At 32.9% G+C, this 26,866-nt stretch overlaps 2 protein-coding genes across 8 annotated transcripts; both read left to right on the top strand.

The window, feature by feature from the left end:
* Positions 1 to 2,820: 2,820 nt before the first annotated feature.
* LOC105129673 (BRI1 kinase inhibitor 1-like) lies at positions 2,821 to 4,164 on the top strand. Its single transcript, XM_011031847.1, has one exon. The coding sequence runs from the start codon at positions 3,087 to 3,089 to the stop codon at positions 4,044 to 4,046; it is 960 nt and encodes a 319-aa protein (XP_011030149.1). The 5' UTR covers positions 2,821 to 3,086; the 3' UTR covers positions 4,047 to 4,164.
* Positions 4,165 to 13,419: 9,255 nt separating this feature from the next.
* LOC105129631 (phosphatidate phosphatase PAH2-like) lies at positions 13,420 to 22,616 on the top strand. 7 transcript variants are annotated; one of them, XM_011031789.1, is made up of 14 exons: positions 13,420 to 13,655; positions 13,840 to 13,918; positions 14,078 to 15,571; positions 16,047 to 16,995; positions 17,705 to 18,012; positions 18,145 to 18,218; positions 18,659 to 18,743; positions 19,105 to 19,191; positions 19,314 to 19,386; positions 19,603 to 19,646; positions 20,281 to 20,409; positions 20,505 to 20,603; positions 20,954 to 21,088; positions 22,329 to 22,616. In XM_011031789.1, the coding sequence occupies exons 3-13, from the start codon at positions 14,246 to 14,248 to the stop codon at positions 21,008 to 21,010; spliced, it is 3,231 nt and encodes a 1,076-aa protein (XP_011030091.1). In that variant the 5' UTR covers positions 13,420 to 13,655; positions 13,840 to 13,918; positions 14,078 to 14,245; the 3' UTR covers positions 21,011 to 21,088; positions 22,329 to 22,616. The 7 variants fall into 7 exon arrangements, with proteins under 7 accessions (XP_011030091.1, XP_011030108.1, XP_011030082.1 ...); XM_011031806.1 differs by having other exon boundaries at positions 13,420 to 13,582; positions 13,840 to 15,571; XM_011031780.1 differs by having other exon boundaries at positions 13,840 to 15,571.
* Positions 22,617 to 26,866: the final 4,250 nt, after the last annotated feature.

The raw sequence follows: 26,866 nt of genomic DNA, 5'->3' as shown, positions 1-26,866 counted from the left end.
TTCAAGGTGGGGTTGTCTTTCTCGGTTTCGACGAACCATACTCTTGCTTTGAGGTGGAACCTGCATTGGTCCGTGTCTTCTTCTAATTTGTAATATTCAACCTCTCTTTTCCAAGATAATCAATATTTGAGGTTTTTTTGACCTTTCCAACACAGCTTGACAAAAAATTTGAAAAACAGCACATGTTGGAAGATTATTTGAAAAATAACATAGTTATGAATATAATTGTGTTTTTTCATATTGATTCGATATACAATTGCTATTAAAAATAATAATTATTTTAAAATTCATGAAATAATTAACATATACAAAAGTTAAACCAAAATTTTATAAGATTTGATGATTGAGAAAAAAAAAAATATATCATTTGATATGGTGGGAGAGGAAAATTAAGTAAAAATAAAAGGAAATAAATAATAGGCCACCAAGACTTTACTTTCGACATCACTTGTAGAAATAAAGATCTTAAAAAGAAAATTTTAACACATCTTAAAAAACTATCAAACGAGATTATAATTGATTAGAGATTTTATTTGAGATTAATTACAATATCAGTTGGTGGTCTTCTAATATATTATTAAAATTATTTTATCAAGATTTTTTTAATGGTATCATGTTGAAAATGGAGACCTTGTGTGTTATTAGTCATCCATTTTTTTTTCTTCTCTTATTTCTTTATCCTGCCATAGCAACTTATTTAATTTTTATTTCTTGATTATTAGATCTTGAATTTCATTTTTTTATTATTAATTTTTTATAAAATTTTGAGTTGATTTTTGTATATATTAATTAATTTGTGTAAAATATGAATTTTAAAACAACAATATTCTAAAAAAATAATTATTTACAAAAAATTAATATTTAAAAAATAGTTGTGTTTAAACTTTGTTATTTATCAAATATTTTTTTAATCCGTCTCATTTTTCTAAAACTTTTACAATGTTATTATCTTTTAAAAAAAATAAAAAAATCCCAATGCTAATGATTCATCACGACAACTATTTCATCTTTTTCTTATAAATGTATCGATTTAGTGGGCAAGTAATCGAGTTTTTTCCTTTTCAATTTATTATAGAATTCTCATACTGGGTGTTGTTCTGCGTGCCATGACTAAATCCTTTTTTCCGTTTTATCTAAGATTTAAGTATATCAGTAGAATTTGAATCGACGTGTTCATTAAACATTATCTTCAATTTTATTTTTTTTCTAAATTTTAACTAAAAAAATGGTAATATAAACAGCAAACCCTTGTTCCTGTCCGAGTACAGAATTTAAACCTGACAATGCGAGAGACATGTATCGATACAGGTTGTCTTAATCATCAACTCAAGTGAGAGAAAGGAGTCAGGATTGATTTTAGGCTCGGGATTGGCTTGAGGTTAAATATAATTCGGCGATCACAAATACAGACAATGTTAGAGAAAGATAAGTAAGCCTAAAAGCCTAAAGCAGAAGGTCATGACACGTTATATGTTGTCTTGAAATGGATTGTGATCTCCACCAAATTAGCAGGAGATAATAGCGAGAAGATTGAGGAAAATCCATACAGAAAGTAACAAAACATTGTTCCTATCTCATGACTTCTCGAGAAACCAGAAGAAACAAAGGTTTAATGATTAACTACATGACTTATCTTGTTTAAATTGATACTGCTCAAGTTATAACTATTAATAGTCATCATATAGGAGAAAAAAAGATATATATATTTAAAAGGGAATTGAAAATGAATGATTTTGAAAAAGAATAAAGATATTTTTATATTATTTTTTTAACTATATATATATTAGGGTTAGTTTACACGTTTAACTATATATATATATTAGGGTTAGTTTACACGTATCTTATTTAAATTAATTTTTTAAAATTTTGAAGTTAAGAATTAGGTAATCCTTAACTCTAAAGTTATTTCTTTTTATAGTTTTAGTGAATCTAAATGTTTTTTTTTTATATTTATTTTGTTAATACCATAAGTATTGATAATTATAATTTAAATGCCATGAAATTTTCTCGTACAGGCTGACATTGACATGAAAGAAAATCTAGTAAGATTTTTCATTCCCCTGTATACTTGCGTGCAAAAAGATAATAAATAATACAGTAAGAACAAAGGGGAGAGGCATAAATGTGCTGTGTTCGTTACTCCTTCAAAGATTCCTCTCGAAACAGGAGCGCATTAATCCCTGTGCATATGAGCATGACATCTCTCTCGAGTTTCCCTCCTCGACCTCTACATTATAATTCATCTCACTGAGTTCTGTAATTATTAGAGTTTTGATATATTTTTTATATTTCATTCTTTTGTTTTTTATTTCCTCTCCTCTTGTTTGTTTATATTATCCTCTCTTTTTTTTCTAATCATTAAATTATTGTTTTTCTATGCAATTGGATCTTTATAAAACATGTATAATAACTTCGAAGAATTTAAATACTTCGAGGGGAATTAATTTGAATGAGAATGCTAGTATTTACTGGCATGGATTTAATTTGTACTGTATTAATTTAGAAATTATTTTTTCAACAATACTAGTTTAGTAAAAGAAAAAATTCCAAAGAAAAACTCTAGCAATAGCTGTTAGATTTTGACAAGCACTCATCAATTTTTTGAAAAGTATAGGTTTACATAAGTAAAATCTCAATTATTTCAAACTTTTATCAGATATATATATTCTTGTTCAAACTCAAAACTTGATATGTATATCTTAAATTTTTTACCATCATATTATACCACTTGAAAACAGAACCCAACCCACCGACCTGCAACACGCATAATGCTAAATGTTGTATCATCTCATATCTCATAGTGCCATGACCACCACACCCTCTCTCCATATGAAAGAATAATGCAAAAGGATAAAGCTAGTTATGGGTTGCAATTCGTGCACTAAAGACATTATAAGCCCAGCTACACATTGACGACAGTCTCTCTCTCTCTCTCTCTCTCTCTCCCCACTGCTTTCTGATATCCTTATCCCCCATCCTCGAAGGTTTGGCAATATTCCTCCTTTATTGGCCCAAAAATAAGAAAGTGTTAGAGCTCCACATACTGGATCAGATCTTATTAGTCTTTCAGTGTAATTCTGTGAATTATGGACACCCAACCGCAAAGAAACTCCAGAGAAAAAGTTGTGGACAAGCCACGAGAAGGGAAGTTAAAACAAGAGGGAAAAGAAGGCCTACAGGCACAGCAACAGGCACTGCCAACATCCCCTGCCTCGCCACCTTCAGCTTCCTCCTCTCCTTCTCATGAATTCTCCTTCACAATCTCTCTCCACTCTTCCTCGGCACCAGTACCTGATAAGGCCAAAACCCCTCCTAATTCTTTTGCTATTGATTTGTCTCCGGCGGATGACATTTTCTTCCATGGCCACCTGCTTCCTCTCCATCTCCTCTCACACTTTCCTGTATCCCCTCGCTCGTCCGTAAATTCCTTTGACAGCTTTACCCTCCCTATGAAGGAATTATTAGATGATCAAAGACCCAACAAAAGTGGCAACAACTATTGCAGCACCAGCAACGGAAATAGCAATAGCGGTAGCGGTAGCAACCACGTCAACAACAGCAATAACTGCAGTCACCATCAAAGCAATAACTATAGCGATACAAAGGGAAGGAGCAAGCCCAAGTCTTTCTCTTTATTCGGTTGGCGAAAAGGGTGTGAAGTTAAAGAGAAGGAGGAAGACAAGGATAAGCACAAAAAAAACCAAAGGTTCGACATGAGTCAGGTGCTGAAGAGGTATGCCAAAATGGTTAGGCCACTGATGTTCTTCAAAGGAAGGAAAGAAAATCTCCAATCCCACAGGCAACCTTATGCATTTTCAGGTAATTTAAGTTGGAGAAACAAACAGGAGTTGCGAGGAAGGAGAGGAGAATACTCAGCACCGGCATCGATGAGGACATCTCCCTCGAACAGCGGCCTCCTTCTTGCAACTACAACTCTTCCTTCTTCTACTAGTGATAGTACCATGGAAGAGTTGCAGGCTGCTATTCAAGCAGCAATTGCTCATTGCAAGAACTCAATTGCTACAGAAGAAAAGATCAAATGTTAAATGTTATATAACTTATATTGGACTTCCAGTTTTCCCCTCATTCAACTTCTATCACTATTCTGTATACCTGTGTATAAATCAAGGTGATACATATAGAGAGAGAGCTTTGAAATCTTAACTAATTAAGATCACAAGATTCAAGAATCGAGTTTCATGCTTTCTTGTCCTTCAGCTGGCTTGGTATCAAGTATTGGGGTCCCTAAATTTTGCAACAAGAAAGGAAGTTCGTTCTTTATGCATATGTTCGTTCTATACAGAGGAGATATCCATAATCACAAGTTAGTTTTTTTTTTCTTTTTTCTTTGATACTGCTTTTCAACAAGTATAGCAATTCGACGAGCCTATATGTTAGCAAAGCTCATCGTATGATATCCATAATCACAAGTTAGTTTTTTTTTTTCCTTTGATACTCCTTTTCAACAAGTATAGCAATTCAGCCTATATGTTAGCAAAGCTCATCGTATCATATCATCACCGACTATTTGACAAATGATTCTAGCTTGTTTCTTAGCCATATTTATGCTCAGAATATAATTTAATGCAACTCAACCAAGTCTTGATCATTTCTAATTAATTGGTGTCGGCTACATGGCAATTTATGTAGACTATACCCACTACTAGGCTATAGATTTGCTGTAATTTTCATAACACGTCCCAAAAAAATCCTAGGATACATTTTGATTACTGTCTCTTGAAATAGAAGACATAAATATATTTGGTTAAAAAAATAAAAACAAACGTAAAAATAAATTTACATTTAATGTGATAATTTTAGTACAAATTTTTATCCATTTTTTTAAAAAAAGAGTGTAGAGAAGACATGACTGTCTGTCTTTTCTATACCAGACAATAACTATACATGTATGTAGCTAGTATTTTCTCATTATCATGAGGGTATTGCTGGCCTAAGCAAACCAATGGCGGCAAGCTGGTAGTGCGTGGTCGTCTCACGACATGTATATTTTCCATGTGAATTAATTATACCTAGCCATTCCGGAAAGAACCTAATTAATGGATCTAGTAGGATAACAAATTAATTAGCATCACCCAAAGAAGCAAGCAGGTCCATCACCAACTTGTTATTACAGGAACCTAAAATGCAGATGGAAATTACAGATATCTCTGCCCTACTAATTATTATAACCCCATGATTATGTTATGATAAAATCATGACATTAGTACCAATTCCACAAGTGGATGCATATCCAGTAAAGAAAAGCTGAAAAGGGCGCAACAAAAGTCTCCAATCCCACAGGAAAAAGGCAGCAATGAAACAATAGGCAAGACCCGAATTTGGCCATAATTCAGAGTGGTAGGTGTTGTGACAAGAGAGATGGCATCATTGGGGCTCGAAGACTGAAGACTGTGGGTCTCGAGAGTCCATGGTTTCAGAATTCAAGATAAAGGGAGTACCAAGTACAGCAATAATACCATAACAATAATGTTGGGAGGCTCTTGGCCAAGATTGGCACGTCAAAGGTAATTCCAATTAAAAATCACCAGAAACTATGAGGTCGATGATACGTTGCAATGATGTAGGCAATTGACTGATCAGGTGTTAGCTTTGCTTCATGAGAAGCATCTTTATGATTATTATATCTGTTATCCAAAAGAATCAGCCCCACTCACATGAAAGCTCCATCATGCCTTTTAATCATAATTCTAAAGGCTAAAGCTACGAAAAGAGGGGGGGAAAGGAACAGCATGAACACGTTGAACCAGTGAGAAGATATCCAATGGGAGTGTGTACTGTGTAATGTGCGTCTATGCGCACGAATGGATGCGCTCATAAATTTAACTATCGAAACTCGAAAGGCGAACCCATAGATTGACTCAGTTTGATGACCACGACCATAAAAAAACTGAGAATCTCGCGTTTCCCTTTTAAACCCCACCAAGGAAACCCCACATAAAGGGCAATGGCTGTTGAGCTCAAGGAGAAACTCTCATGATTAAAACTGATAAGCAACAGAGGCAGTCACATGATTTTGCTCAAAAGTGTTGTTGCCTGCAAAAGAAGACGAGCTCTTTTTCTAAAGTGATAAGTCTAGAAAAGAAGAGCTGGCAATGAGCACCATATCATAGATGCATTCAGCAGTCTTCGGATTCAAAAATCTTTCTTAAACTTTTCAAAAAGAAAGGCTTGAATCTCTTATAGTGGTCTTAAAATCCAAAGTTGCGCGCACTTCTACAACCTTGGGCTGAGACAAGATTCATTTGTAAAACAGTTTGGACACTTTAAGGATTTTTTTTACCACAAGACTCACTTTATTGTTCGAAAGCCACAATCGGCAACAAAGTTGCTTCAATAAAATCTTCTTAATTTTATTTTTTTTTTCAAATATCCCGTCAGGATATGCATGAATTTGGTAGTTTCAGATCACTAAATTAATACTTCAACCCGTAAAATCCCTTCGCTAGATTGAATGTTGGCAACAATTGCATTTGTGGATGATTGAAAAAAATATATATACACGCAATACTTGAAACAATAAAAAGAATTTTATTACATCATTATAATTACAAGAAAAGAAATATATTCTCTAGGATAGCTTTGGATTTCCTACTTTCTTGATATATAAAACATAGAGACAGTTGAGATTAAAAAAACACGACTCTGTGTACTTTACAAAAGTATAAAAATCTACTATAAAACTTTTTAAATATATATTTATCTCATGTTTTTATCTTTTCAACTATATATGTTTCTATCTCTGGTAAATTCATATCTTTTTATGAGATAGTAACTAAATAAAAATTAAAAATACACAATTAATTTTTATTTTAAAACTTGAATCAGTTTTTGAAATTAAGACTCAATTATATAAGATTTAGATTGGTCCCCCAGCTTGAAAAAAAGAATTATTCCAGTTAAAAACTCTAGATGAATCGTTGAGTTGGCCAGCATCTAGCTATTAACTTGTTAATTTTTAAATTATTTTTATCAAAATATCATCGTTTGAATATCTTTAAAAAATAAAATAAAATAAAATTAGGATGTGACACGGGGTCGGGTTTAATGGTTACTGCTGCTTAGCCTATAAAGTATATGGCCCGTTAATTAGCTAACTTGCTAGCCCAATGGGTATACGACGTGAAAAAGACCCTGGCAGTGAGCTTCCCAGGGAGCAATACCTTCTAATTCTATAGCCATTCTCTGTTTTCTTTTTCTTTCTTTTTGGATTTTAGTTTGCTTTATAAGATTTGATAAATGAACAAAGGACTAAAACTAATCTATGTTTGTTTATATCGTTTCAACGCTACTACAATAAACTCTATATATGACAATGGGATTGGAGTTTGATTAGGGGTCTCTACTCTAATTTTTCCAAGATATTTATTAGACCCACCTTGCCGGAGTGAGCTGATTCCAGAAACTCGTGACCAGGAGTTTTTTTTTTTTTAATTTCAATTTCAACAGGAAAGTTATTGATTTTGTTAAATTTAATGTACCTGCCAGTTAACTTACAGGTCGGTCAAACCCAGTCTAAATCTGGCCTAAGTCAACACCATGTGAATATTATTTTAATAAATAAAAAAATTATTCTAGTGGGAACCAAACTCTGTTATGGGTCAAGCCTCTAGCTGGGTTTGACAACCGGTTCATGGGGTGGAACTTGGACCGTATCTAGAAATACTATTATTAGCTGGATCCTTGACAACGGGCCTGTTAAATTTGGTGACATGTTAGCTAGCCCCTCGGCTTAAGTGAATCAAGCCTGGCTGAAGCACAGCCATTCTTAAGCCCAATTTATCTGGACATTGGCCGAGGTTGTCCTTGTTCAGTAGTGCCGATTCCATTTTTCTTTTTCTTTTTCTGAAAAAAAAATTAGTTTAGGGGGTGCTTTTTTTTAGTGAATTATAAATTAGTTTTTCTAGTTTTACAAAAAGATTTAAATAATATATCTAGTTTTTAAAATTATTTAATTAATTCCTTGACTAGTATTATTTAGTTTAATATTAATTTGGTTTTAAAAAGTGTATTTTTCTTGAAAATATTTTTGTATTATCTGTTTTTTCTTTAATTACATTTCTTAAAAAACAAGATAAATTGAAAATAAAAGCATGAAATGGATAAAAAGAATTAATGAATTAGTTTTTTGAAATTAGAGGGGTTATTCAGTTTATTTTACAAACTAGAAAGACTAATTATTTGATTTACTCTTTTTTTTTAACAGTTGCAACATCTATTTTTTAAAAAAATAAAAAATTAAATTTTATTCATGAATGTTTAGGAATACGGTATAATTTATATTTTTTAAAAATTTAAAATTTAAAATTTTTTAAAATTATTTTAATTTAATGATATTAAAAATAATTTAAAAAAAATAAAAACATTTTCTTCTCGTATATTTCTAAATAAAACATTATCACGATAATAAATATACAGAGTAAACTAAAAAAAGTAAAAAACTCGCTTATTAATTACAGTGGTACTTGCCTAGAATTTTACAATCACATCAATGGAGAGTTTGAATCTAGGCTATGTTCTTCCTCTTGGCAGAGTTTATAGGCAGGTTTACCGATAAGATACTGTTTGGAACTGCATTTTAAAAATATTTTTAAAAAAATTTAAATTTTTTTTCTAGCTTTGAATTAATATGTTTTTGATATTTTTAAATCATTTTAATACGCTAATTTCAAAATAATTTTTAAAAAATAAAAAAATATTATTGATATACTTTTTTAAATAAAAAATATTTTGAAAAGCAACAACAACCAGATTTCCAAACACGCTTTAAATTGTTGAAAACTAAATACCAAATACAACAACCAGATTTCCAAACACGTTTTAAATTGTTGAAAACTAAATACCAAATGCCATAGTTTTCGATTCCTTTCCGCGGGTCTGGTAAAAAAAATTTGTGAAAAAAAAAAATCAATATCATGAGGATTTTTTATATATTATTTCTAGTCTCAGTTAAGTGGGCCAGACTTAAAACATTCTTATCGATTCTCTGCCTAGCCTGAAATTCAAAGTGTTTGGGCATTTGTTATGTTTTTTTCCTACAATTGAAGATTAATTATAGTACAACAATATATATTATCTTCAATAATATATATATAGAGAGAGTTAAGCATGAGTACAACAATATTTTAAGGCGCGGGTATATTTTTGCTCTTTTGCTGTGTTCAATCAGGCTGCACTTGTGGTCTGTTGGGCATTTTGTTTCCTTTTTTTTTTTTTTTTCTTCACGTAACATTGTCTCTCCCCAGCTGAGTCTTTATTGGGCTAAGTAAGGGCCCAGTGGGATAAACTTTAAATTAAAAATTTATAACAAGAAAATATAGATAGAATTAAATGAAATGGAAAAAAAAAATGTTTGACATGTGTGACACACTTATTAACATGTGAGGAAAGCTGCCACATAATGATGGCTTATACGGTATCCTCTGAGTTCCAATAAAGGCTATTGTTGGTGCCCTAGTAATCATCTTGCGAGCGCTTCCCTTCGTAACAGTGCGTGGTGCTAGGAGTGTCTCCATCACTTTTTTATCTTCTTTTTCCTTCTCCTTTTCCATGTCGATTTGTGTGCTTTGCTGTGTATAAAATATAAAAGGTGGTGTCTATTTTTTTTTTATGTAAAATTTGGTAAATACTTTTTTAATTGTTATTTTTAACAATAATTATGGTTTTATTTTATAAAATTAATGATCAATAAACAATAGGACAATGTCCAAAACCATGAACACGCTAAGAAGTGCAAAATGAAATAATTTTATGAAAAAAAAATTAAAAATATGATATAAATATATGAAAATAAAAAAAATAAAAACTTTAAGAGCAGAAACAAAAAAACAAACGAGAAGACAACAAAAATACTACATGGAAGCATCCAAAACAAAAAAAAACTGAAAATTTAACAACACGTGCCGCATTTATACAGTGAAAATCAACGCAGAAAAAACCATAATGTTTTGGTATTTTTTGTTGATTTTGTATTGCCTAAAAAAACAAAACAAATTCCATCTCATTTATAACATCGGCTTATTGATTGTGATGTTTCATTATAATTAGAATTGTCTTTTTTTTTTTTACAACACCTGTAATTTATAATCAATTTTTCTAATCGTATCCACTTCAGACAAAATTAAGAGTGTATTTAAAAAGTGTATTTTATTATTATTATTATTATTATTATTATTGCTATTATTACAAATAATTAATTTTGATTAACTTATAATTTTTAAAATATAAATACTAATTTAAAAAATATATCAAAAGAGGTAATAAATTACAATTTACTCTCTTGGTTAAACAACTCTTCTTCTTTTTTCTAGTAGTGCATTATGTATATCTCTCCAAGAAAATAATCGTAATATATATGTTCATAACTAAATAATATCTATGTAAAATTGCAAGCATTTCTGGTTTTATTTTTATCTACGTGATGATTTTTATGTCTGACTTTATTTAACTTTGTTTATTTTTTTTATTTTTATTTGGTGATTTTGTATTCTCTTATCTGATATGTTTTTTCATGTTTGATTATAAATATTTTTTATTTTATTTTGTTTTTGTTTTTGTTTTCTTACCTTTGCTAGATTTATTTTTTGACATTTTATTTGTGTTAGCCACATGTTATTTTTTCTCAAACAGTTAATAATGCTGTAACACCTTGGAATTTATTTTTAGATGGTGTCCAATTTATTTATATTTTACTATTTGAAGCTGGAAATTATGAATTTTGAGATATTATTTTAATTTTTTATATTATATATTTTTGTAGTGAGATATCTCGCACAATAAGGAAAGAAAATGTTATCCATGATAAAATTGACAATGAAATTATCCTACATAATGAATTATAAAAATTAAAACGATGACATAAATAAGTTTATATATATATATATATATATATAGTCAAAAAGTTATTAATAGTGTATCGGGTTAAATGTTGATATAGATAAAAACAAAAAAAGATTTAATATATTTTAAACTGTGCAATCAAAATTAATCTGAGAGCAGAAATGTGACATTAAGTGAGCGTGCCAACACGTCGCAGCATGTTTGATTTTAGCTACATCCTACGCGTTCTGCCAAGATATTTTTAGATTGTGTACGGAAATAAAGTCCTCATATTTTTTTAAATGTTTTTTTTATATATAAACATATAAAAATATTTTTTATAATTTTTTTTATTTTTAATATCAATGTATAGAATTATTAAAAAACATCAATTAATATTTTTTATATTAAATATATTTTTAAAATGCATATAGCCACAATTTGAAAAAAATTAAAGTATTTTTTACATAAAAATAATTTTTAATTTTTTTTTATTCTCAATACCAATACATTAAAATTAAAAAAATCAAAAAATTATCAATTTAATATTTTTTATATCAAACATATTTTTTAAAAAGTATATACCCACAGTTTTGAAAAGAAAAAAAAACTGACTTCACATGTCAAATTTTCTAGGAGATGTATGAAGTCACTTTCGTCTCGCCTTCAATTACCGTGCCATGCCGGATCAAAAGGTGAAAATACAGAAATATACGATTATATCTCCAGAGATATTTCCAGAGATAGAAACAAATGTTGACTTGTAGCTGTTGAGATTTAGCTTGCTGGGACAGCGCCAGCTGTTATTATCTTGTTATTATTATATTTTCTTTATATTTATACTCGTCAGATATTGTAAAAATCATGATGTTAAAATGTTTTATAAAACAAATACAAGACACTTAATTTTATCTTTTCTTGCTACCCGAACAGCCCCCATTGGCTGTCTTTCCAACTACCCTAATGACCACGTTTGACATATAGAAGCCAAGAGTGACTTGACACGTGCAACTATAAGAACCCCCGCAACACACCGTCCAAGATACGATTTCATGGATATACTAATTTGAATATAGATTATTCATCTCAGATCAATTGAAAAGGCAAGAATTAGTTGGAAAATTTTATACTGCATGAAGAATAATTAATGATATCTTATTAATTGTTTTTTAGAATTTATTTTTTAAAAAAATATATAAAAACAAGAGAGGAAATGAACTTAATAACCCACTAAAAATTATAGGAATATATTCACTTGGAAATTTTCTATCCTTCTTGAATATACTGATAAATTTCATGGTAATCGCATAAATTAGTTACTCATTGAAACCACTTTAAAAAAACAAATAAAAGATAAATTTTAAGTGTAAATATTTTATTATTTTATGGTTATCATCTGTTTCATTTTTTTCCTTCCCTTGCTCCCTGTTTCCTCAATATATGTGAAGGAATAATTAATAAAATATTATTAGTTATTTTCAAAGCACCATGACTTTTGTCACATCTATTTATTTTCTTATAATAACTACAAAAAGTACAAGAATCTATTTATTCTTTATAACGAGTTAAAAAGTACAACAACATCATAAATTAGTTTGATGGTATGCATTAATTTTTGCTTATTATTATTGAATATAACAATAAAATAAAATAAAACAAAGAGTTGAATTCCATAACATGAAGTAATAATCTTTAATTAAAGCCCGAAAAAGGTATATATAAAAAACACTTGCATCGTGTTGCCCCAAACGCATTTCAATCCACATGAAGCATCAATATTCTTCAGTGTGTTTATTTGTAACATCATAGCTTTAAATTACTGATTTAAGACAGAAAATATGAAAATAGAGGGATAAATGGATTTTTTAATAATTTTTTATATTTAAAATACAAAATTCACTGTAAAATTAATTAATTATTTTATATTTTTATCTTTTTATATATAATTTTTTTTATTAGTATAAGTGGGCGGGTCAATTTATGCTCACTTCAATAATTTTTATAAATTCTGAAATTAATAATTATATAATTTTTTAATAATTATTATATTAAAAATCATGAAGCTTGAATTCAAGATTACGAGAGAATTTATTTTATGCATAAATAGTTGGTGTTGCACAAACAAAATTATATACTATGATTCTTTACTGGTAAAAAAATATAGTATTGATCTAAAGATGAAAGAAAATTACTACCGAGTTATAGTTCAATAATTTTTATATTTATTTTTTTGTTATATTTGAAATTGTTATACTGTTGAGTTTGTTTTACATCCATATAAAATACAAATTATAATTTTTTAAAATATAATAAAAACAACAAAGCTATAAAAATGCCATGATAATTTTTTCCAAACTTAAAAAATCATGAAATGGAAAAAATTGATGAAACAACGACCTGATCTTGAGAATTAGATCAGCTTGGGTGAGTGACAACAGTGTCTTGTCCTCTTTTGTTGTCTTGGAAGAATTAGATTTTGGACCAAACATGAGCCATTCCATTCTATGCATGTGTCTCGTGATCGGTTCAGGATTTCAGAGACAAATAAAAATATAAAATAACTGCCAAAGGCGTTACAGTAAAACCCGGGCCATGAGTTCCCCACCTAAAATAACACAACTCCACACCTGAACTCTTAAAAATCCAGATGCCAGACGTCTGTCTCCAAGCTCTCTCTCTTTCTCTCATGTAGAGATCGCCAAGCTTGTTGGCCCTTGTGGGATTTGACCCTTTCTCTCATCTCCTGGTTATTTTTTTTTTAAATTTATTTCTAGGAATGTTGAATAGTTGTTGTAAAACCGGGGAAAAAAAAATGACTGGTAAGTAAAATATTTGTATGATTTTTTGTGTCTTTTATCTGCTTGTGGATTTTAATGTTTGTTACAGTTTGGCACATTCGAATAATTATTTAAGAATATGCTTTTATTACGCCACATGCTTTTCTTTTATGTGGCGTCTTGACTTCCATCTTATTCTGGGTTTTTCTTTCCATTTCTTTTGCAGTTTTTGCAGCTATCTTTGATACCTGGAGTCGTTGGACCACTCTCTTGTTCATCTGATGGCTAGACTGGTGATGGATTTGGTGGGTTTTTAATGTTTTCTTTGATGCTTTTGAGGGCTTCTTGATTGATTTGCGTGTCATGGTATTGTGCCAAGGAAACAAGTGAAATTTCTTTTTATTTTTTTTTATCAATTGGGTTATTGGTGATTGATTCTTGGTTTTCTAATCTGGTTCTATCAGAATTGAAGTTGTGCTGATACTTGAAGGTTCATAAGGGTGTCAAGTTTTGAGCTCTATAACAATAAGAAGCCTCGCAATCTTTCGGGGCTCATCACTCAGGGTCACGAGTTATGATTGAGTGTTGTTTTGAGAATTCGTGATCTAGGTGGAATACAAAAATATCACAAGATGAATGCCGTGGAGAGACTAGGAAGGTATATCACTCGAGGGGTGTACACAGTCTCTGGACCATTTCACCCTTTTGGTGGAGCTGTGGATATAATTGTAGTGGAACAGCCAGATGGGAGCTTCAAGTCATCTCCTTGGTATGTCCGGTTTGGTAAATTTCAAGGGGTTTTAAAGGCGCGAGAGAAAGTAGTGAATGTTAGTGTGAATGAAGTTGAAGCAGATTTTCACATGTATCTTGATAGGAGAGGGGAAGCTTTTTTTCTCAGAGAGGTAGAAGGGGATGAAGAGGAATCTGTTTTATATCCTTTGTCCTCCAGTGATGAGACGGATGAGCAATCTCAAAAAAATAGGAGGCCAGCGAAGACAAAAAGTTGCAATTATGATGCCTATCAGTTGAATTCAGGCGACCAGCTTGATGGAACCAATGGGAGTATTCTGGCTAGGACTAATTCCCGCCGTTCAAGGATATTAGGGCTTGTTTTTGGACGTGGCTCATTCAAGGAGGATAGTTGCCGAGAGGGAGATGATGGTGCTGGCAAGGCAAGGACTTCACTGGAGCGTGCTGAGATTGCAGCTGATCTGTTGGAGGTGAGGTGGTCTACTAATCTTGACCCCACTAAGCCTAGGAAAGACAATGATTCAAGGTTTTCTGCTTCAGATGCATTGGAGGGTAATGGACATAATATGCCCGCTATTGACGACAAAAGCCGGAAGGAGTCATCTTTGCACGATGCCATTGAAACGAATGCTGACCGCTGTATGTTGGCTGAGGAAACTGTTTCCTGCAATGTAGAGACGGTAAACGACTTGCAATCTGGCTTCATGAGCCTCGAGTGTTCTGCTGAGGAACCTAGTGTAGAAATGTCAACTTTAGGTAGCATGGATCAAGTTGCTGAAACTTCCACAATGGATGAAAGTGTTTTGGATGAAAAGTGTGGGGTAGTATCTGGATTATCAAGAGATATTAATGAACTTAGTTCCCAAAATGCTGATCCTGATGTTAAAGCTAAGGGTGTCATATCTGTGGTCTCTGCTCCCGAGGCAAAAATTTCAGACGTCCCTGAAGCGTGTCCAGGCGAGAATGTTGGTGACAAACAGCCTTGTGATGAAAAAGATGCTTCTTTACCAGATCATGCCACTTCCGAGGAGGAGAGTGAATCCAGAGCTCAATCCTTCATTTATTGTGAGACATCAGAGAGCTCAATAATGAGGCTGAACGGTTATACCGAACAAACTCATGGAACACTGTACCTTGCTAGTGGAGGACCCAGGGAAGCACACTTTTCTGCCAAAACTTTGCATTTGACAGCTGAGCCACTACCTGAGGTAATCTTCTACCACAATCCATTTATTTCTTGTAAAGAACTCTTGGAAAAATGTGAATCTTGTTAGTTTTCTTAATAAATATTTCAAAGAAATGGGGATTTTGCAACTTATTTAAATGATGCTTAAATTTTCTAAAGTTGAGAGGGAAGAAGGAACTGCTGTGAGCATTAGGAAATAGCACCTGCAGCTTTGCCAGTAGCAAGCCTTTAAAGGTCAATTCAATTCATTTGATTTTTTAACAATCCAAGCATTACAAGTTTTGACTCACAGGCTTGTGAGCCCATGAGTTCCATGAAGCTTTAGCCAAGCTTGTGCTCATGCATTTCTTTGCTGAGCTCATTCCAAACACCACAATTGTTTGCCTCAGCGCAACTCATCCCCATACTTGAACTGTACCTTAATCTATTTTTGTAATTGATATAAACCCATTAACTTCTGATTCTGTTGACACTGAGGTATAGTAGTTTTCCATCAGGACATGCTCAAGCAGCAACCTGAGGACATTGAGTTGGAGACAGAACGCATTGATGCTAGCTACAGTTTTTCGAATCAAACAAATCCATCTTCTTGCATGCATATCCATGATAAGGTGAACCTTGAAGTGCCAATGATAGTGTCAAAATCCGATGCTCAAATGGTTGGTGCTGAGTCTGCTGACCCTATGCTTGGTTCGGCTGAAGAATTAGAGTCAATGAGCACTGGTACCATTTTGAATTTTAGCAACACAGGCCAAAAAACACAAGATGTGAAAAACAACGGCAAGGAAATTATCAGGAATGAACCCCAATCTGCAGTGGATTCATTTGGGGATTCAGAACACTTTTATGGTAGTTGTGGTCCAACAAAAACAGCTATTATTCCTGCCCTAGAGAGCTCAGAGGAAGAGCAGTTCATTTTCAGTGACCTTGATGAACTCAAACCAAGCAGGACTCAGTGCGAGTCGAATTTTCTTGGTGAAAAAGACGAAAAAAATGATCCTTCATTCTGTTTGGAAAGAAATGAAGAAATGGATGGGTCTCTTGATACAAGTGATGTATCTTGTTCATCTCCGGATCAGTTTGTTCAAGAGAGTAGACTGGCTGATCTTGAAACCCCGAAAGAATATTCAAAGATAACATCAAGTCCCATTGGCATTCCCAAAGTTCATAGTGTTACTGATGCTGAAGTCTCAAGGCTGGTTGAATCATTACCCAACATGAGGTCTCGTTTTGATAACATGGATGCAAATGATCTCCATTTTCCCTTAAGCCACTCGCTAGACTCCATTTCCAAATCCTTGGAGGAGACATTATGTAGAACAAATGAGTCAGAGTGTGTAAAGTTAGATACAGGAAATGAAATCCAATCAGCAAAGGAGCATTCTAATATTGAAGGTATTCACAATTCAGAAGATCTTGAAAATGCTGTTTCCAGCTCTACTTTTGGTAAGAGAACTTGGATATTTGTGTTTATATCATTTCTACGTGTTTCAATTAATTGCAAGTTGTTTGGACAATGCTCTGAAATGAAAACGTTTTATTTATTTTTGAAATTTCTACTATGCGGTCTCAGTTGTGTTATACTAAGCACATGTGATGTTACAGAGAGAGAAAATGGCACTATTACATTCTATAGCAATTCAGCAACCTCTTTCACTTTTCTTCTGCTTGGGAATTGTTCACTTTCAGTTTAACTATGACATTCTCTTCAACTTCCAAAAAATAAAAAAAACCCTTCTTTAATTATAGGTGTATTTCTATAGTTCCAATAAAAAACAAATTCCATTACAAATGAGAGTACTTTCATTTGGTAATTACTTGAGGCATTCAGGGTTCTGTATGCAGCAATCACTAGAGAGTTACATGCCTTGTGTTTTATGTAGAGATATTTATTTGCAAACACTTGTTATATGAAGGGGTAGGGGCTGAAGAAGCTGCTTCTCCAGCATTTGATTCTCAAAAGCTGGGCATAGAAAATTTTCTATAGGTCCTGCAGCTGTGAAGGATGATATGCTTCTTGTTAGATTTGGTGTTCTTTACTTTCAATGGGATGTAGCTGCTCCCCCTGTTATAGGGATTGTTCTATTTGGTGTTGAAAACATATAAGAACAAAAAGGCATGATACCTGTTGACTGAGTTGAGAAATCTCTTGTAGGGGATTCATCGAAAGTGATTGTTGCTTCTGGCGGAAGCTGGAGAATTTGGCCTTTCTCTTTCAAAAGATCAAGGTCTAGGAAGATTCCACAGCATGCTCTAAATGATACCAGAAGTTCTGACTCTGAGAATGTTTCAGATTGCAACCTTCACACAGATAAAGATTACAGTGTAATTAATCCTAAGGTCACCAAAAAAATGGTAAGGGCGAATACTCCAACATCTGAACAACTGGCATCCTTGAATCTGAAGGAAGGGAGGAATGTTGTGACCTTCACGTTTTCCACTGCAATGCTGGGGAAGCAGCAGGTGATTCTTCATTCCATTAACACTCACATTTTTTCATTTTTTCCACTGCAATTTTTAAGGCCTTTTAAATTTCTTTTTCCAATTTCCTTCTATTTTCAAGTGGTGATTGCTTGAAATTATGCTGCTCAACAGGTTGATGCGAGAATTTATCTGTGGAAATGGAACACTCACATAGTGATCTCCGATGTTGATGGGACGATTACAAGGCAAGTTTAATAAGATTTCTTACATCTTATGCATTTCCAAATAATAATAAGTTGAAGTTTCATGTTTAAGTTCTGAATCTCTCTCTTTAATGTTTATGAAATGGTGCTTACATGAACACCTGTCGAATTAAGGTTTATTGCTTCTGTAGCATGAACTGGGAAGTAACTACTTTGAGATATTTACCAAATTTATCCACAAACTAATTCACATGCAATATAAAGTAGTATCACATGCATTCTTTAACATTAATTTATTAGTTGCAAACGTCTCTCTCAAGAAAACCCTCCCTTTTCTTTTCATTTCCTACTATAACTTTTGTACATTCTCACTAGTCTTGAAGTCAAGTTGCATTGCATAAATGCTTCCTTGAAACTGTCACATTGGTGCTGGTGATTTTTTGGGCGCACCTGACTCACTTTATTTTACATTGTTATCACAGATCGGATGTTCTAGGTCAGTTCATGCCTATGGTTGGAGTAGACTGGTCACAAATGGGTGTTGCACATTTGTTTTGTGCTATTAAGGTTTGTAATATCTCGTCTTATGTGTCTGGAGTGCATAGCATTCATATTATGTTAATTGCTTGAGGCAGTGTTCGATATTGCACCTCGTCACTCATCACTGTGAATATAGGAAACACTGGTGGCAGGCTTCTTACAGTCTAAACTGGAGATCCATCTTTTATCCCTCAAGTTTATTTTTTTCAGCATTTTGGATTGGTTTTGCTGGTTCCTTATCTGGCAGTGTGAATACAAAATTGCCAACTTTCATTTTAGCAGCCAAAACTTAGCAAAATGTCACATACAACTTGGTTAATGATTAGTGAAAGCATTGTTGTAAATTGTATCCGTACACGGACCAAAATTGTTTACTTGTTTGTTACAGGAAAATGGCTATCAATTACTTTTTCTAAGTGCACGTGCAATTTCTCAAGCCTATCATACTAGACAATTTCTAGTCAACCTCAAGCAGGTGAATTGACTGTTAGCTCGCATTTTGAAATTAGAAATCAGGACCAAGAAAGTGTGACTGAAATGTCTTTTGTTTAAACAACTCATTTTCCCCCTTGGGTAATTTTTTCCCCTGATTTTCAGGATGGGAAGGCTTTACCAGATGGTCCTATTGTTATATCTCCCGATGGAGTTTTTCCTTCTCTATTTCGCGAAGGTAACTGGGATCCATTGGCATTATTTTCTTAAGAACTGGGAAAAGATGGTTCTTGAATGCGCTATGCACGTCTTGTTCTTATTTCTGGGCTTCAGTTGTTTTACTCATCCAACAATGCAACTTTCATTAGTTCTATGAGCATATATTGATTTTTCTGGTAATGAATTAGTTTCTTGATTATAATGTGTGAACTAAGTATATTTTCTGCTTTCTCAGTCATTAGAAGGGCTCCTCATGAATTCAAGATCGCATGTTTGGAGGTTAGTTCTCCTCAATTCATATTTATCATGATGTATTCAAATCCTCATATCTGTTTAACTTGCAGCTGTGTTGGTCTGTAAAGCATTTCATACTTAAGCTTTGTGTTTCTGATGGATTTCTTTTGGATGTTTCACGAGTAAATTAAAGGAACCTATTTGTGTTTTTTTAATTTGAACAAATTAATGAAGTTTTTGCTCTATGGAAAGTCTTTTGTTCTATGGAAAGTCTTTTGTTCTTCTTTCCAACTGTTCAAAGCAAGAAGGCCTTAGAGTTTACAGTAATGGACTGAGAAGCCTTTTCTTCTAGATGGTATATTTGTTATTTCATTTTGTTACAAACTTCACAGCTAGTTTTTAGCTTAAATTTTCTCGGCATTTATGTTAAGTAACATAAAATCTACATGTATCGTCGTTTCTCTCCTTTTCTTTTTCTTGTTATAGTATATGCTATCTTGTCTTCATGTGTGTGTGTGTGTGTGTGTGTGAGAGAGAGAGAGAGAGAGAGAGAGGTCCTACTTACATTATAGTTAACTTCCTGCTAGTCCTGAGAAACTTTTTGAAATCTTTACTGGTACCTGATAGGCTACAGAGTTTCACTGAAGTGGGTGAATTTATGCTTTCTTCATTGTTGCAGGATATCAGGGCTTTGTTTCCTTCCGATTGCAATCCTTTCTATGCTGGTTTTGGAAATAGAGACACTGATGAGATAAGCTACCTCAAGGTTGGAATCCCAAAGGGAAAAATCTTCATCATTAATCCGAAGGTAATTCAAGGCCTTTGTGCTTGGAAGATGGCACTGTAAGTGCTATTGATGCTATGATGACAAAGTTTCCTTCTGATGGTTTTTACATTTTGCAGGGTGAAGTTGCTGTGAACCGCCGTGTTGACACAAAATCATATACTTCGCTTCATGCTCTTGTGCATGACATGTTTCCACCCATGACATCATTTGAGCAGGTTTAGTTCCGTGTCACTTTTATACTCTATGATCATCATAATTATGGAGCTATTGTGCATACCAAGCTAATTAGTCAGACATTGAGCTTTGCACTAATGGGCTATTTTTGCACATCAGTTGCCGTTGGAGGGGTGGCTAAGTTTTCTTAGTGTTTGTTTCCTGGGAAAATTGAAATAAATTCTTTTCTTCCCAGCTTACAATGAGCACAACTAATCTGAGTTGAATTTGAGCTTAAGCAATCTCAAATAACTCAGATAACATCACATAGGCTGTGCCTGCATTTCCAGGCCTAGTTATCTTCCATGCAGTGACTAATTTTCTGTCTCGTTTTTTTCTCTATTGGGAACAGGAGGATTTTAATTCATGGAATTACTGGAGATTGCCTCCTCCAGTTATTGACATATGATGGCGTCAGTTGGAGATGCTTTACCCGCCTTCTGACTATTGATATGGGTTTTGGCCATGTTTATTATGGAGTGTTCAGGTAATTTACATGAAATCTCTTTTTTGATGAATGAGAGAATTTAATTAATCAAAAGGATACTAAGAAGGAGCTTAACCTCCACAAAACTTTACAACGTGTAAAGAAAACAGAGAACCATGCAGAAGTCAAGAAAGAGCAACTATATAAAGCGATATGCTTATACTGCATACTATTCTTCTGGAGCAAAGCTGTGTAAAATAATCTGTTATGAACGACCTGATTAGCCCATCTGATAACAACAGCAGGATTAGAGCAAGTTCCACCATATGTTCCACTATTTATTTCCCTCTCTGTATTCCACTTAACCATCACCACTAGAAGTATCAGGATCACTGTGTAATTAAAGGGGTGTTTCGGAGCGTGGCCCAACCTTGTTTTTCAAAAATTTTGTTTTGTTGGCTTCAAGTGAATTTTTTTCTTATGTTTCTAGATCATTTTAATATGTTGATATTAAAAATAAATTTTAGAAAATAAAAATAATATTATTTTAATATATTTTTAAACAAAAAAACATTTTAAAAAGTATTCTCTACCACAATCACAAACAACTTAAAAAGTACTTTGAATAGCCATCATTGCACTAGATCTAGTTTCTAGGCCCATGGGGATGCCAGTTGTCCCACCAGATGTGAATCGAATTACCATTTCCTACGGTGAACTCCATTTGATCCCGAGCAAAACTTCTTAGCTGAAAAATCTTTCTTCTGCTCCAAGTATAATCAGTAGGAGGCTTCAAATCTGCCCTTACCCAGGCAACCTACAAAGATCCTGATTGCTGGTTCCATATACATTTTAGGATGCATGCATTGTTGTACTCTTGCTTTGTCAAAGTGACAGCAGACCAAGCAATTTTTACCGCGAGGAGCTTCACCTCCTTTGTGGCCAAAGTTGTCAGTACAGTTCATCTGGAAGAATTTCAGGAGAACTGAAATGTGTTGCTTAGGATTAGTCTTTTAAGGAGGAATGAAAGGATTTAAACCGTCTTACCAGGACCTACTTGTTCATTCTGTTGAAAATCTAAACCACCATTGATCCTCACATTTCAAGCTTCCAAACCCTGGCTTGGTACTAGACTACAGCAGGGTGTCTGAGGCCTTCTTGTCTAGAAAGTGAGAGCCTGCTCCTAGCTAATAGACCTGGTTTTCTGAGATTTAAAGATACTTTGCTTTGGCAGACATTTCATTGTCAGGCCATGTGTTTCTATAATTTCTTATAATCTCTTTATGCTTGAAAATTACAGGTGGCCAAGACCGATCCCAAAGGCGGCTCCCTGTAATGCTTTGGTGCTGGGCTCGCCTGATTAGTGTTGATCTGAAAGGGATTTATGGAGGATCTACAGAGTTGAAATGGGTGCTGTTATACCTCTTATCCTGTTTCAACTAGGGTAAATGTAGAATTTTGTATAGTAGTATTAATGTAATCCAATCAACGTACATGTTTAGTGGAATCCCATGGGGAGGGTAGGCAATGACTGGAAACTTAAATGTAAAATCTTCAATTTTTTAATGGATAGCATCATTCGTCATCACCGGTTCAGATCTGGTAGCTAGTTGCTTGCATGCAGCATGCCTTTCTCTTCAACTTCTTGCTTGCTTTTTCAGGTGTCAAGCTTAACGTAAGTGGCCTTCTATGGAATGCTCAAGCTTTAACTGATGAATGTAACTCAGTTCGTTTTACATTTACAGTCCATTGAGATCCCAGAATAATTATTACAGAGGAGAGGTAGAAAACTAAGCCAGAGCTACAAAGCGTACTAAAACTGCAGTATCTTTACACCCAGGTATTTTTGAGCAAACTCCACGAGATTGTCGATTTCACTTTCGTCAATAAAGCCATTGCCATTGGAGTCTGCAGAGCGTATTCCTGGCTTGCCTTTCCACCTTGTAAACCATCCTCCAGGTATGGCATCTTCAAGTTCTTTTCTGCTTAGCTTGCCATCTTTGTCAGCATCAAATGTTTTTAACCACCGCTTGAACTGCTCGATGCTCATGACTCGTTTTCCATCCACCGAAATGCAACAAGTCTTGATCGCCATTTTAGCAATAACAAGTGGTTTCTTGTGACTTCACACTATCTGTTTGTTGAATGCACAAAGATCCTTGAAGGTTTGTTCCATTATATACAATCCATCCCGCACGTTTTGCATAAACAACGTCCTTAGCATGAATTTTCTTATAAAAGTGTGAACGCTCCTCCCTTCATTTAGAATGAGAATCTCTTTAAAGTAAATCTCAAACGTGTTTCTGCGTAGCTTACAGTGGAGAAAGTTGACACTATTAGCGATTGGTTATTACATGGGACAAAAGTAATGGAGATAAAGAAGAAGTGTCTTTTTATATTCACTCCAAAACTATAAATGAGACAATTTTTTTTTTATATAGTTTCTATGATTAAATATATTTTTGTTTTTTAAATAAAACACAACTTAATAGAATTACCATTTTTTATCCTAACCTATCACCTTGCAATTTTTTTCCGGCGGTTAGGTACCCTCTAGCCACCTTTAGCATTCCTTTTTTAGTAGGATTTTAATTTTAATCCGTTCATCTACAACGGCATTACCATGCTTATTTTAGCTATTATTCTCGACAAAGGCTCGACAGGTATTGTTCCATGCACCTCTAGTATACTCCATATTCTTATAGGATTATTCCAAAATATAAAATGGGTAAAGCAAGCAATATAATGAAGCAAGAGGGCCATTTACAAATTAGCCATGGAATATAAACTTAGGTTTAGGATGGGTACTGAATAAAGATACCCAAGAGCACGACACCTTGACAATATATTTTCCACTCCCGAAACCACGAAGTCCCATCAATCTCATCAGAGAACCTTTTGCTTCTTTCTTTGAAATAATATATTTGTAAACAATAATATATTAATAAAATACTTTAAAATATAGTATTATTAGAAAGTAATAAATTATTAATATATTTATATAAAAAATAATATATCAATTTGATATATTTGTAGATATAATACTTTAATTTAAAAATATTACTAGGAAATACTTACATTCAAATACAAAACATGTTATATTATACAATAATAATATATTTTAAATCATATTAATTGTGCTACAAAAGTAAAATATCATAAAAAAATTTATTTTCAATGATCTCCAAGCACAAAAAAATATCTAATAAAAAAATTCTACTATTTTAAAAAAATTAATAACTCAAAATGTATTATCTTTTAACCATTTTTTTGATATGTCCAAATAAAATGACTTCAAGCTCATTTTTCATTATACAACATATTAATAAAGTTTACATTAAAAAATATTTAACAAGGTTTTAATAATAAAAAAATATTAATATATTTTACTTAAAAAATACTTAAAAAGGTTGTATGTCTATAATATTATATTTAAAATATTTATATTATACACCTAATTTTTATATCTCATTTTTTTTAATTGTAAGTGGTCAAATAATTACATTTAATGTTCTATATATATTAGATAAATTTTTAAAAAATAAAAAATTAATAAGTAATTTTTCAGCTTATTTTTCATGGTATAGTTAAATATTGAGAAGTATTTTTCAACTCATTTTAAATATAAAAAATAATACACTTTTTAGACTTTAAATAAAATTATTAAATATAAAAAATAATACACTTTTTAGAAATTTATTTTTTTGAAAAACGATTTTTTTAAGGAATAAAAACTACTTTACAGCCTTGTTTTATTATCATCGTGTTATTTGATATATATAAAAATCACCTGTAACGGGGCATCCCATGAATAACTTGTAAGGATCATTTGTTTTGGATTTAATGAATTCAATAATTTTTTTTGCAAAGGTGGTGTGTTGGCAAAGCATATTTTGTTAAAGAGAGGCAAAGGGGATGAATCTCAAACCTTGTGAATTTTCTTTAGAGCAACCCCTTCATCTTCATCGGAAAAAGAAAAGGATAGTTTATTAGCCTTCTTTCTTTCTTTCTAATCAAAATTTATTATTCTCTGCTACCTCCATTGTGTTCGCCTTTTCCATCCTTCGAAAATGAAGCAAGATTTCCTTTACTATTTCGAGAATAAACGTGGCATGTGAATAGAGATGATAAATACTTCTCCCGGTTTCTATCATATTGTATGTATTATCTATAAATTTATATATCTATACCATATCTAAATACAATTTATTGCTTAAAATAAAATAATAATATATATTTAAGGTTTATATTCTTATATAAAATGAAAAATATTATATATATATATATATATATATTTATATATTTATATATATGCCGGATTAATGAATTTAAATCGAGTCTCGAGTCTCGGGGTTGATAATATTTATAAATTTTGTTACCTTGAATAGATTTGACTCAGTTTTCATCGAGTTAAAGTTAAATTGGCATGAATGAGCTCTCTTTCTCCTCTTATTTTGTCTTCTTTCTACTTCTGTTTGGGTTGAGTCTTTCACTTTTGGTTGAAACACGGCTTTCCATCAATTAAAACGGAGAACACTGATTCGATGAATTTAACAGTTTTAATGCTCTCAATGTTGTTGCTTGGAGAAGAATCCTTTCTTTGTTTTTAGGTTAGAAATCTATTGAAAAAGGAAGATATTTTGGTGATCTATATTTTTATTCCAACATTTTAATGCTCTCGTATGTTCCAAACTTCACTATTATGCTTGAATTAAAAGAGGTAGATTATCTGGAGAAAAAAAAGGGGTTAAGTTGTTGATATGTTTATCAATTAAATTGAATCCTAGTCATAATTGGTTCAATGGATAGTTAGTTGGTTCATTCATCATCATTAATTGGTTCAGATCTGATAGCTAGTTGCTTGCATGCAGCATGCCTGTTCTCTTCAACTTCCTGCTTGCTTTTCTGGTGTCAAGCTTAACGTACGTGCCTTTTTATGGAATGCTCAAGCATTAACTGATGAATGCAACCGATCAGTTCGTTTTACATTTATTGTCCACTGAGACCCCAGCATAGTTATTACAGATGAGAGGGAAAACGAAGATCATGGAACTAGAGGGAAACCAGCAAGGAAATAGAGGTGATGGAGGGAGGAAATAACGAAGATCATGGAACTGTTATGGGAGTTTCCAGCAAAGCAATGACCCAGCTTGGGGACTTATTTGGGGGTGGAGAGGACCGGAGTGAATAAAGTGCTTCATGTGGATGATTGCGTATAATGGAGTGATGAAGAATGAGGTAAGGTTTGCTAGACACTTGACTGGTAATCTCTACTTCTCTATTTGTTGTCCATCATCTGTCGAGTCAATATTGCATGTGCTTCGAGATTGTACACCAGCCCAGAGCATTTGGAAAATGTTCATTGAAACATTACCACTGCAACCATCAGAGGTATGGTGCAAAAAATTAGAAGAGCATGGGAGGAGGAAGCGAAACAGAGATGCGAGATAGGTAAGTGAGTATGGTGGGATGGAAGTATCCTCCGGATGAATGGGTGAAGTTGAATGTAGATGGATGTATGAACACAGTGGATGCTAACTACACTATGGTTAATAGAACGAAGGAGATCCTGTCCAGGAAATCGGAAGTTAAGAGTTCAATACACATTTAGAAAGGCCAATACAGCAGCAGCAGATTGGTTATCAAACTTCGGTTCGATGAAATGTCCATATAGGAGGGACAATTGGATCATAGATGACCCGCCCTAGGTTTATTTTCAATTTTGTATTATAACCTTATTGGGTCCGTGTTAATTCGATTATTCTAATTCCTGGGCGTTAAGCCTTGATTTTCGAGAGAGAAGAAAAAAACCAAACTAAACGTCCTTCAACTGCAGTA

The sequence above is a fragment of the Populus euphratica genome, unplaced genomic scaffold (assembly GCF_000495115.2).
Source record: "Populus euphratica unplaced genomic scaffold, PopEup_1.0 scaffold2.1, whole genome shotgun sequence".
NCBI classification, from domain to species: domain Eukaryota; kingdom Viridiplantae; phylum Streptophyta; class Magnoliopsida; order Malpighiales; family Salicaceae; genus Populus; species Populus euphratica.
This window is presented reverse-complemented; position numbering and strand designations above follow the sequence as displayed.

What these genes read in the sequence shown, in the direction of transcription:
- LOC105129673 (XM_011031847.1), top strand. Translation starts at nt 3,087, where the DNA reads ATGGACACCCAACCGCAAAGAAACTCCAGAGAAAAAGTTGTGGACAAG.
- LOC105129631 (XM_011031806.1), top strand. Translation starts at nt 14,246, where the DNA reads ATGAATGCCGTGGAGAGACTAGGAAGGTATATCACTCGAGGGGTGTAC. An exon ending in CAGCTGAGCCACTACCTGAG is followed by an intron (nt 15,572 to 16,046) that starts GTAATCTTCTAC and finishes GTTTTCCATCAG; the next exon opens with GACATGCTCAAGCAGCAACC. An exon ending in TCCTTCTCTATTTCGCGAAG is followed by an intron (nt 19,387 to 19,602) that starts GTAACTGGGATC and finishes CTGCTTTCTCAG; the next exon opens with TCATTAGAAGGGCTCCTCAT.